We start from the raw sequence: 12,546 nt of genomic DNA on the forward strand, positions 1-12,546 counted from the left end.
AATAGTCAAGGCAATGGCGGGCATTTTGCTACTAAAAGTGACATGGAGTTTTTTGCACAAAAAATATTTTAGAAGGATTATTTGCGAATTTGAATATAGTTCATGGGAATTTTTTGCACTTTATTCTAAAATTTAATTACAAACAGGTACTCTTAGTAATTTGATTATTTTACTCATATTGATTAAGTTAAGCCCAATAAGAAAGAACATAGATCTAATCGGATTAGGATCAAATGTAATCTACTGAATGTCCTGTCCCTATGTGCCAAGCCAGTGGCATATTACTCTATCTATTCCATTTTTCAATTCTGAAGGCACGAGTTCCACCCAGCGTAACAAAACAAGCAAAGCTGGGAATCTCGCTCCGCTCTTGACGAGAAAGTACAGAAGTGAATCAGCACTGCTTTGGATCAAGCTTCCTGGGCGTAAGTTTAGAAATGAGAGCTTGGAATGTGAAAAGAGGGACTCATAAGCTTGTAAATTCTTGGTGTAATACTCACTCGTAAATTCTTGGTGTAATAATTTTTCACTGATCAGGTGTGATCCGTCTCATCGGTGTAAGAATTAGGAATTCCTCTTCCAACTCGTCATCTGATTCTATTCGTGGGAATACTTAATCTAATTTGATTCTCTAACCATCAAATTGGATAAATTTAGATTTGTGAATTGGACTTTTTTTATCAAATGATCCAATTTAAAAAGTATGCTATTCATCCGCCATTAATGAGATAGTGGATATGAGGTTCAGTAGGGAGAGCAGGGGTTGCTCCTTTTTTGGTGGTGGTGATGGCTCGACAAGCGTCAATATTTTTTCAATTTCCAAAATCATTTATATTCAAAGGAAGATTATCATTCTCATTCATATATTCTTCATTTATTAAATCTTTAAGTTGATTCGCATTTTCTTCATTTTGATTCTCATTCCTATTTCATTCATTAAATCTCCATGTTCATTAAGATTTTCTTCGTTCCTATGTTCTTCAAAAAATGAAAATGAAAATGAACTAATAGCCCGATTGAGACTGAGGACTAAAACTAAAAATCTTAATATAGAACTAAAGCTAAAAATTATTTTGCAAAGAAAATGAAAATGAAAATGAAAGAAGAAATAAAAAAGTAATAATTATCCTATTCCCCGACTTCAGGTTCAAAAGGAAAAGCAGGGATTTGCTCCTTTTTTTGTTGGTGGTGATGGTCCACAAGCATTCCCAAATTTCAGGACTTCCCTCAACCACTTTTCATCCTGCAATTAAATGCATAACAATTTCAAATAATATAGAACTTAGGTTAGAACCCTGATTTCTCCACCAAAAAAGAAAGGACAAAACAGATATCAACAAATAACACTTAATTACCCCGAGGACAGATTGATCGTCAACAATCTTGCAGAGGAATGCAACGACGAATGAGTCACCAGCACCAGTCGTATCCACATATTTGGCATGAAATGCATCCATGAAAATTCTAATGGGTTGTTCATGTTTAAACATTTCGAAATGGGTGGTCCTTTTTAAAGTAGAAATTATCAAGAGGGCACCTATATTTTCATATTTATAAATATATATAGTGCTAATCAACCAAATTTAATACTAATATGCTAGGACCTTAAGAACACGTCGATCACCTTTACTTCACATTCAAGGATTGACTCCAAAAAGAATTTCACAAGGAAGGGGGACTACTAGATCTACTGAAATACTTGAAATTATTTATTTTGCGTTACAAATTTGAGAGAATTTTGCAAATTTTCATGTGCAAACAATAAAGAAATATTTTAGTATTAGCCATTGTTTTGGATTACTATATTATAACAGCAATACCTAAACATATACTACAAGTAAATGTCTAAACACTCAAAGCCAAAATAACTGGGACCTAAGAAATAAAGAACTGCAAGAACCATACATTTTGAAAAATAAGTCGAGAAAATAACTCAGGAGAGGCAGCCAGTTTAATATTTGAATACTACCAAGTGTAACTTCTAAAAATATGGGAATAAAAACACCAAAATTAACTAAAAACTGTACAAAATTAATTTGCAAAAAGAACTGAAACGTTTCAAAAAGGCTTCTACTATCTATAGTATCTGGTAAATTTTGTAAAAGTTAGCTGCTGAAGTCATAGAATAGCAAGTTGGTAATGCAGACTTAATACATAGGTAAAAATGGAATTGTGCGTCTCAAATCATGCAACCTAAAAGCGCTTTGGCTTCCACCTTACATGAACCTTCACTTACCATCAAAGCTAAATTTAAAAATTGAATGAGAGAAATTCTTGGCATACCTTAGTGTAATACCTGCAACCGGAGGAGCTTCACCTCTGACTTGTCCCAGATGCTCATCGTCTGTTCACGCGCCTCCTCTGCTGAGGGCCACAATGGTCGCTGAAGGTTGGGATCATTTGAGAGCTAGCAGGGCACCAAAGCATCCTTTGCCACTTCCATCGCCTTTAGATGTGCAGATCTACATGGCTCCACAATCAAGCTTATTGATCCATAATGGAAAACTTTAGCCTGTCATCAAATATTAAACTTCAGCATTTATACTTTATACTTTGGCTGGCTGCTCGAGGAAGATTGCAAACTCTCTCTGCTTAAAGAGAAAGGGATCATCCAGAAAGATGCATGTGTGCTATGCAGGAATGCATCAGAAACACTTCATCGCCTCTTCTTCAATTGCAAGTTCTCTAATTGCATCTGGAAAGTCATTCAAAACAAAGGTAAACTGTCAAGGTTCCCTCTTGTTGTTGACTATTGTGTTGGCTATAGGGTATAGAATTATACATGAATCAGGTTCCGACAAAAAAGCAAAAGTGGCTGACATTCTGAAAAATAGGAAATAGGATTGGTCAGAAGTTGAATCGGTGAATATGAAAAGCATTATAGAAATTCTTTCCAAGGTCCCAGTCGCTAACAGAAATGTGCCAGATAAAATTGTTTCACAGAAACACTTCAGCGCCTCTTTTTTTAATTGCAAGTTCTCTAATTGCATCTGGAAGATTATTCAAAACAAAGGTAAACTGTCAAAATTCCCTCTTGTTCTCTGTCAGACATTTTGGAGTGGAGTGGTTCCAACATGAGAGGGAAATTGTGGGCTAATGTCATTCGCAAAGTTGCCTTAGCTGCTATGGTCCATCACACTTGAAGGAAAGAAACAAAAGGATTCAGGATGACGGTTACAAGGATGAAACAATAGTCATCAAACTGAGGATGTCAAGTTTAAGATATCTTATTCACATGGAGTGGAGGGATCCACTAAGAACAAATACTTGCAACGATCATGGAATATCCATGAAGAAATTTTTTCTTTTTTTTGTGAATTCTGGTTTCCTTTCTTTTGGTTCTCTTTTGTACATAGGGAAGTATGCCCCCTTTTCACTTAAATATCTTTTAAAAAAAGTTGCTTATCTCCCCCAAAAAATATATAAATATGTATGTATGTGTATATATATAATAAATAAATAATAAAATACTTAATTGATATTGCCATAATGTCTCTTTGTTGCTTTCTTCCCACTTTTAGCCTACTGTTTTTGCTTACGGTCATAAAGCATGTTTCATTGTGAGTTGTGAAGAAGATGACAATGGGGAAACCATTTCGAGCCGTTCTAGCAAATTATCTGGCTTTGATTTGGGGCACAATATCCAAGCATTCAGTAATTTTAAACTTTTCCAACTCACAACATTCCCTTCATCCAATACCTTTTGTTATGGTTACTTCTCCAAACCCAATTGAAGAAAAATGACGCATTTTCTAAAAAACACTCAACTAAAACTCAAACATTTAGCTACAAGTCACTAAGGTTTCATTAACAAATATTATATTATATAAACAAAACAATCAAACACCAAAAACCCTAAATATACATAATGTCTTCCCACACGCTTGCTTCACTGAATTGAAAATAACAGTGGAAAAATACATAATATAGTTATTTGGCATACCTATCCAGTCATCCAGAAATAAATTTGTACTTGATATTGCCTCTAACTCAAATTTCCATGACAGGGTGATACGAGGCTCTCCACATAAGCTCCTGTATTGCGAATCCTAGCCACATCTGGGAAATCCCGAAGTACCAGATCCCTGTATGTTCTCTCTCTTGTGTTGTATAGAACTAACTTCTCGAAGCCTATTCTTAATATGGCTTCATGATTCTCCAACAAAGCCAATGTCTTGATGGTTTTGGAAAATGGGACTTCAATCACAACTTTAGTCCAAGACTGTGCCACGCCATATTCCTTCATCACCCAAAATTCACGACCAAACATTGGTACCATACAAAGACATCCTCCAAGTAACCGCAAGGTCTGGGGGATATCGTTATTAGAGAGAGTAGGCGCCGGAAACTCCCAGAATTTCTCGTCCGCCAAAGAGAAAGCAATAATCTGGCCAAGACAGAGCCAGTGGATAGCTCCATTCAGCAGTGTACCATTCAGCAGTGTCCCATTCAGCAGTGTCTCATCCGAAGAAGATATATTCGAATGATTATTAGGAAGGCCTTGAACCTTTTTCCAGGAATCAGTTCTTAGTGAATATACATAGAAGCCTTTTTTATCAGCTGCCACCAGTTTGTAATCATCAGCGGAGTGATCATAGCCAAATCCGAATATATATAAATTTTGCGAATTTAAGTAGTCAGGTACAGGTATTGTCTTGGACTCTCTGGTGGAGAGATTGAATATATAGAGAGCCGTTGGCCCCAACCCCAAGCACAACAACCCATTGCAAGAACCCAATATATAGCAGTAATCAAAAGAATGCTCTTTGAACTCTACCAAATAATCCATCTTTACTCCAGAAGCCACAATGTCGCCATCAACCTTATCAGCGGCTGCTTCGAGGCTGATGGCGTAGGGAATGTCTGGCTTTCGGCTAGACCTTATGAAAATATGTTGTCTTTGTCTTAGGAGATTAGGGCTTGTGATTGGTCGGTTGAGATGGGTTTTAACAAAGTAAGTGTCGGAGATTATATGGTACAAGGATTTGCATACGAACCTCAATTGCAAGAGAGATTTGACTGGCAGTGTAGAAAGTATGCCGATGAGTAGTACCTCTGGAGGAAGACGATCTATGAGCCATGACGACTGATTTCTTTTCTCCACCGCCGCAGCCTTCGTCGCCGCCGCCGTTGTCTTGATCACTCCTCTACTTCCTCTGATCCGCAAGCGATTTCTCCTCTTTGCACGGGTTATTATCGTGTCTGCCATAGATTTGCCCCAAATCCTTCCTCTTCGTTTTGACATGATACTATGATTGGTTTTTCTGCCTCTATTTCTCTCTTCCATGGATTTATAAACGGGTTTCAAACCAAATCCTTCTCGGGGTGGGATTTACGAAAAGAAAAAACGTGGAAAAACCAAATCCTTGCTGGAGTGGGAAACAAAATAAAATTTAGAATAAAGTGAAAAACAATCTCTAAATTATTATCTTTTTACAAATAATTTAATGAATTATTAAATTTTTTATTTGTTACTAAGGACAAATTCATCACAAGAGAGTATTTTATTCTTTCTAATTAAAAATTTCATTTCTAATTAAATTATTTTTTATTATATTTTCTATTATTCAAAAAATTAATTATATCATTTACCTTAATTTTATAATTAGTATCAATTTATCATAAAAATAAAAAATAATAAATAGATTAATAGCTATCATTTTCTAAAATTATTAACTTATTAAAATAAAACTTATTGTACTCACTTTTAAAAATACATATAGTACAAAAATACCTTCTTTTTCATACCATATTCATGAAAAATTAATAAATTACTAAATAAAAAATATTTTATTTTTTATGCAATATATTCATAAAAAATTAAGAAATTAATTAAATTATTTCAAAAAAAATTTACTTAGGATTTTTATTTAATTACAAAATTAAAGGCAAATTATGCAAATTTAATGGAGAATACTTCATCAAATTAGTATGATTTTTTTTCATAATTTATTTTAATAAGAAAAATAAAAAGTGTAATTCAATAAGAAATGATACTAGCATATGCCTCCATAGCCAAGTAATTTAGTACCTTCAGTGAATTTTTGAGTGTTACGCTTTAACTTTCTGCATTTACTGATCTAACTTATAACTTTTCTTGCCTTGTAAAAATAATAATAATAATAAAAATAAAAATGATACTAAAGTCATTTAATGAAAAATAGTCAAGGTAATGGCGGGCATTTTGCTACTAAAAGTGACATGGAGTTTTTTGCACAAAAAATATTTTAGAAGGATTATTTGCGAATTTGAATATAGTTCGTGGGAATTTTTTGCACTTTATTCTAAAATTTAATTACAAACAGGTACTCTTATTAATTTGATTATTTTACTCATATTGATTAAGTTAAGCCCAATAAGAAAGAACATAGATCTAATCGGATTAGGATCAAATGTAATCTACTGAATGTCCTGTCCCTATGTGCCAAGCCAGTGGCATATTACTCTATCTATTCCATTTTTCAATTCTGAAGGCACGAGTTCCACCCAGCGTAACAAAACAAGCAAAGCTGGGAATCTCGCTCCGCTCTTGACGAGAAAGTACAGAAGTGAATCAGCACTGCTTTGGATCAAGCTTCCTGGGCGTAAGTTTAGAAATGAGAGCTTGGAATGTGAAAAGAGGGACTCATAAGCTTGTAAATTCTTGGTGTAATACTCACTCGTAAATTCTTGGTGTAATAATTTTTCACTGATCAGGTGTGATCCGTCTCATCGGTGTAAGAATTAGGAATTCCTCTTCCAAATCGTCATCTGATTCTATTCGTGGGAATACTTAATCTAATTTGATTCTCTAACCATCAAATTGGATAAATTTAGATTTGTGAATTGGACTTTTTTTATCAAATGACCCAATTTAAAAAGTATGCTATTCATCCGCCATTAATGAGATAGTGGATATGAGGTTCAGTAGGGAGAGCAGGGGTTGCTCCTTTTTTTGTGGTGGTGATGGCTCGACAAGCGTCAATATTTTTTCAATTTCCAAAATCATTTATATTCAAAGGAAGATTATCATTCTCATTCATATATTCTTCATTTATTAAATCTTTAAGTTGATTCGCATTTTCTTCATTTTGATTCTCATTCCTATTTCATTCATTAAATCTCCATGTTCATTAAGATTTTCTTCGTTCCTATGTTCTTCAAAAAATGAAAATGAAAATGAACTAATAGCCCGATTGAGACTGAGGACTAAAACTAAAAATCTTAATATAGAACTAAAGCTAAAAATTATTTTGCAAAGAAAATGAAAATGAAAATGAAAGAAGAAATAAAAAAGTAATAATTATCCTATTCCCCGACTTCAGGTTCAAAAGGAAAAGCAGGGATTTGCTCCTTTTTTTGTTGGTGGTGATGGTCCACAAGCATTCCCAAATTTCAGGACTTCCCTCAACCACTTTTCACCCTGCAATTAAATGCATAACAATTTCAAATAATATAGAACTTAGGTTAGAACCCTGATTTCTGCACCAAAAAAGAAAGGACAAAACAGATATCAACAAATAACACTTAATTACCCCGAGGACAGATTGATCGTCAACAATCTTGCAGAGGAATGCAACGACGAATGAGTCACCAGCACCAGTCGTATCCACATATTTGGCATGAAATGCATCCATGAAAATTCTAATGGGTTGTTCATGTTTAAACATTTCGAAATGGGTGGTCCTTTTTAAAGTAGAAATTATCAAGAGGGCACCTATATTTTCATATTTATAAATATATATAGTGCTAATCAACCAAATTTAATACTAATATGCTAGGACCTTAAGAACACGTCGATCACCTTTACTTCACATTCAAGGATTGACTCCAAAAAGAATTTCACAAGGAAGGGGGACTACTAGATCTACTGAAATACTTGAAATTATTTATTTTGCCTTACAAATTTGAGAGAATTTTGCAAATTTTCATGTGCAAACAATAAAGAAATATTTTAGTATTAGCCATTGTTTTGGATTACTATATTATAACAGCAATACCTAAACATATACTACAAGTAAATGTCTAAACACTCAAAGCCAAAATAACTGGGACCTAAGAAATAAAGAACTGCAAGAACCATACATTTTGAAAAATAAGTCGAGAAAATAACTCAGGAGAGGCAGCCAGTTTAATATTTGAATACTACCAAGTGTAACTTCTAAAAATATGGGAATAAAAACACCAAAATTAACTAAAAACTGTACAAAATTAATTTGCAAAAAGAACTGAAACGTTTCAAAAAGGCTTCTACTATCTATAGTATCTGGTAAATTTTGAATAAGTTAGCTGCTGAAGTCATAGAATAGCAAGTTGGTAATGCAGACTTAATACATAGGTAAAAATGGAATTTGTGCGTCTCAAATCATGCAACCTAAAAGCGCTTTGGCTTCCACCTTACATGAACCTTCACTTACCATCAAAGCTAAATATAAAAATTGAATGAGAGAAATTCTTGGCATACCTTAGTGTAATACCTGCAACCGGAGGAGCTTCACCTCTGACTTGTCCCAGATGCTCATCGTCTGTTCACGCGCCTCCTCTGCTGAGGGCCACAATGGTCGCTGAAGGTTGGGATCATTTGAGAGCTAGCAGGGCACCAAAGCATCCTTTGCCACTTCCATCGCCTTTAGATGTGCAGATCTACATGGCTCCACAATCAAGCTTATTGATCCATAATGGAAAACTTTAGCCTGTCATCAAATATTAAACTTCAGCATTTATACTTTATACTTTGGCTGGCTGCTCGAGGAAGATTGCAAACTCTCTCTGCTTAAAGAGAAAGGGATCATCCAGAAAGATGCATGTGTGCTATGCAGGAATGCATCAGAAACACTTCATCGCCTCTTCTTCAATTGCAAGTTCTCTAATTGCATCTGGAAAGTCATTCAAAACAAAGGTAAACTGTCAAGGTTCCCTCTTGTTGTTGACTATTGTGTTGGCTATAGGGTATAGAATTATACATGAATCAGGTTCCGACAAAAAAGCAAAAGTGGCTGACATTCTGAAAAATAGGAAATAGGATTGGTCAGAAGTTGAATCGGTGAATATGAAAAGCATTATAGAAATTCTTTCCAAGGTCCCAGTCGCTAACAGAAATGTGCCAGATAAAATTGTTTCACAGAAACACTTCAGCGCCTCTTTTTTTAATTGCAAGTTCTCTAATTGCATCTGGAAGATTATTCAAAACAAAGGTAAACTGTCAAAATTCCCTCTTGTTCTCTGTCAGACATTTTGGAGTGGAGTGGTTCCAACATGAGAGGGAAATTGTGGGCTAATGTCATTCGCAAAGTTGCCTTAGCTGCTATGGTCCATCACACTTGAAGGAAAGAAACAAAAGGATTCAGGATGACGGTTACAAGGATGAAACAATAGTCATCAAACTGAGGATGTCAAGTTTAAGATATCTTATTCACATGGAGTGGAGGGATCCACTAAGAACAAATACTTGCAACGATCATGGAATATCCATGAAGAAATTTTTTCTTTTTTTTGTGAATTCTGGTTTCCTTTCTTTTGGTTCTCTTTTGTACATAGGGAAGTATGCCCCCTTTTCACTTAAATATCTTTTAAAAAAAGTTGCTTATCTCCCCCAAAAAATATATAAATATGTATGTATGTGTATATATATAATAAATAAATAATAAAATACTTAATTGATATTGCCATAATGTCTCTTTGTTGCTTTCTTCCCACTTTTAGCCTACTGTTTTTGCTTACGGTCATAAAGCATGTTTCATTGTGAGTTGTGAAGAAGATGACAATGGGGAAACCATTTCGAGCCGTTCTAGCAAATTATCTGGCTTTGATTTGGGGCACAATATCCAAGCATTCAGTAATTTTAAACTTTTCCAACTCACAACATTCCCTTCATCCAATACCTTTTGTTATGGTTACTTCTCCAAACCCAATTGAAGAAAAATGACGCATTTTCTAAAAAACACTCAACTAAAACTCAAACATTTAGCTACAAGTCACTAAGGTTTCATTAACAAATATTATATTATATAAACAAAACAATCAAACACCAAAAACCCTAAATATACATAATGTCTTCCCACACGCTTGCTTCACTGAATTGAAAATAACAGTGGAAAAATACATAATATAGTTATTTGGCATACCTATCCAGTCATCCAGAAATAAATTTGTACTTGATATTGCCTCTAACTCAAATTTCCATGACAGGGTGATACGAGGCTCTCCACATAAGCTCCTGTATTGCGAATCCTAGCCACATCTGGGAAATCCCGAAGTACCAGATCCCTGTATGTTCTCTCTCTTGTGTTGTATAGAACTAACTTCTCGAAGCCTATTCTTAATATGGCTTCATGATTCTCCAACAAAGCCAATGTCTTGATGGTTTTGGAAAATGGGACTTCAATCACAACTTTAGTCCAAGACTGTGCCACGCCATATTCCTTCATCACCCAAAATTCACGACCAAACATTGGTACCATACAAAGACATCCTCCAAGTAACCGCAAGGTCTGGGGGATATCGTTATTAGAGAGAGTAGGCGCCGGAAACTCCCAGAATTTCTCGTCCGCCAAAGAGAAAGCAATAATCTGGCCAAGACAGAGCCAGTGGATAGCTCCATTCAGCAGTGTACCATTCAGCAGTGTCCCATTCAGCAGTGTCTCATCCGAAGAAGATATATTCGAATGATTATTAGGAAGGCCTTGAACCTTTTTCCAGGAATCAGTTCTTAGTGAATATACATAGAAGCCTTTTTTATCAGCTGCCACCAGTTTGTAATCATCAGCGGAGTGATCATAGCCAAATCCGAATATATATAAATTTTGCGAATTTAAGTAGTCAGGTACAGGTATTGTCTTGGACTCTCTGGTGGAGAGATTGAATATATAGAGAGCCGTTGGCCCCAACCCCAAGCACAACAACCCATTGCAAGAACCCAATATATAGCAGTAATCAAAAGAATGCTCTTTGAACTCTACCAAATAATCCATCTTTACTCCAGAAGCCACAATGTCGCCATCAACCTTATCAGCGGCTGCTTCGAGGCTGATGGCGTAGGGAATGTCTGGCTTTCGGCTAGACCTTATGAAAATATGTTGTCTTTGTCTTAGGAGATTAGGGCTTGTGATTGGTCGGTTGAGATGGGTTTTAACAAAGTAAGTGTCGGAGATTATATGGTACAAGGATTTGCATACGAACCTCAATTGCAAGAGAGATTTGACTGGCAGTGTAGAAAGTATGCCGATGAGTAGTACCTCTGGAGGAAGACGATCTATGAGCCATGACGACTGATTTCTTTTCTCCACCGCCGCAGCCTTCGTCGCCGCCGCCGTTGTCTTGATCACTCCTCTACTTCCTCTGATCCGCAAGCGATTTCTCCTCTTTGCACGGGTTATTATCGTGTCTGCCATAGATTTGCCCCAAATCCTTCCTCTTCGTTTTGACATGATACTATGATTGGTTTTTCTGCCTCTATTTCTCTCTTCCATGGATTTATAAACGGGTTTCAAACCAAATCCTTCTCGGGGTGGGATTTACGAAAAGAAAAAACGTGGAAAAACCAAATCCTTGCTGGAGTGGGAAACAAAATAAAATTTAGAATAAAGTGAAAAACAATCTCTAAATTATTATCTTTTTACAAATAATTTAATGAATTATTAAATTTTTTATTTGTTACTAAGGACAAATTCATCACAAGAGAGTATTTTATTCTTTCTAATTAAAAATTTCATTTCTAATTAAATTATTTTTTATTATATTTTCTATTATTCAAAAAATTAATTATATCATTTACCTTAATTTTATAATTAGTATCAATTTATCATAAAAATAAAAAATAATAAATAGATTAATAGCTATCATTTTCTAAAATTATTAACTTATTAAAATAAAACTTATTATACTCACTTTTAAAAATACATATAGTACAAAAATACCTTCTTTTTCATACCATATTCATGAAAAATTAATAAATTACTAAATAAAAAATATTTTATTTTTTATGCAATATATTCATAAAAAATTAAGAAATTAATTAAATTATTTCAAAAAAATTTACTTAGGATTTTTATTTAATTACAAAATTAAAGGCAAATTATGCAAATTTAATGGAGAATACTTCGTCAAATTAGTATGATTTTTTTTCATAATTTATTTTAATAAGAAAAATAAAAAGTGTAATTCAATAAGAAATGATACTAGCATATGCCTCCATAGCCAAGTAATTTAGTACCTTCAGTGAATTTTTGAGTGTTACGCTTTAACTTTCTGCATTTACTGATCTAACTTATAACTTTTCTTGCCTTGTAAAAATAATAATAATAATAAAAATAAAAATGATACTAAAGTCATTTAATGAAAAATAGTCAAGGTAATGGCGGGCATTTTGCTACTAAAAGTGACATGGAGTTTTTTGCACAAAAAATATTTTAGAAGGATTATTTGCGAATTTGAATATAGTTCGTGGGAATTTTTTGCACTTTATTCTAAAATTTAATTACAAACAGGTACTCTTATTAATTTGATTATTTTACTCATATTGATTAAGTTAAGCCCAATAAGAAAGAACATAGATCTAATCGGATTAGG

The 12,546-nt window shown here is 34.3% G+C and overlaps 2 protein-coding genes across 9 annotated transcripts; both read right to left on the reverse strand.

Annotated features, from left to right (window-relative positions):
• Positions 1 to 1,030: 1,030 nt before the first annotated feature.
• LOC132275436 (F-box protein CPR1-like) lies at positions 1,031 to 5,353 on the reverse strand. Of its 5 annotated transcripts, none has more exons than XR_009470627.1 (4): positions 3,944 to 5,353; positions 2,783 to 2,823; positions 2,284 to 2,695; positions 1,031 to 1,243 (listed from the first exon to the last, which is right to left on the reverse strand). XR_009470627.1 is itself a non-coding variant. In XM_059776931.1 (2 exons), the coding sequence occupies exon 1, from the start codon at positions 5,285 to 5,287 to the stop codon at positions 3,986 to 3,988; it is 1,302 nt and encodes a 433-aa protein (XP_059632914.1). In that variant the 5' UTR covers positions 5,288 to 5,353; the 3' UTR covers positions 1,031 to 2,695; positions 3,944 to 3,985. The 5 variants fall into 5 exon arrangements, 2 of the variants coding, with proteins under 2 accessions (XP_059632914.1, XP_059632913.1); XR_009470628.1 differs by having other exon boundaries at positions 1,356 to 2,695; XR_009470626.1 differs by having other exon boundaries at positions 1,031 to 2,695.
• Positions 5,354 to 7,189: 1,836 nt separating this feature from the next.
• Positions 7,190 to 11,513, reverse strand: LOC132275439 (F-box protein CPR1-like). 4 transcript variants are annotated; one of them, XR_009470630.1, is made up of 4 exons: positions 10,104 to 11,513; positions 8,943 to 8,983; positions 8,444 to 8,855; positions 7,190 to 7,402 (listed from the first exon to the last, which is right to left on the reverse strand). XR_009470630.1 is itself a non-coding variant. In XM_059776934.1 (2 exons), the coding sequence occupies exon 1, from the start codon at positions 11,445 to 11,447 to the stop codon at positions 10,146 to 10,148; it is 1,302 nt and encodes a 433-aa protein (XP_059632917.1). In that variant the 5' UTR covers positions 11,448 to 11,513; the 3' UTR covers positions 7,190 to 8,855; positions 10,104 to 10,145. The 4 variants fall into 4 exon arrangements, 2 of the variants coding, with proteins under 2 accessions (XP_059632917.1, XP_059632916.1); XR_009470629.1 differs by having other exon boundaries at positions 7,190 to 8,855; XM_059776934.1 differs by lacking the exon at positions 8,943 to 8,983 and having other exon boundaries at positions 7,190 to 8,855.
• Between the last annotated feature and the right edge of the window lie 1,033 nt (positions 11,514 to 12,546).

This window comes from Cornus florida, unplaced genomic scaffold, assembly GCF_030987335.1.
Source record: "Cornus florida cultivar Cherokee Brave unplaced genomic scaffold, ASM3098733v1 CherokeeBrave_3.0.0_Hap2_Chr09, whole genome shotgun sequence".
NCBI classification, from domain to species: domain Eukaryota; kingdom Viridiplantae; phylum Streptophyta; class Magnoliopsida; order Cornales; family Cornaceae; genus Cornus; species Cornus florida.

Bases quoted from the DNA above. Each gene is read 5' to 3' on its own strand.
- LOC132275436 (XM_059776931.1), bottom strand. From the start codon at position 5,287: ATGGAAGAGAGAAATAGAGGCAGAAAAACCAATCATAGTATCATGTCA.
- LOC132275439 (XM_059776934.1), bottom strand. From the start codon at position 11,447: ATGGAAGAGAGAAATAGAGGCAGAAAAACCAATCATAGTATCATGTCA.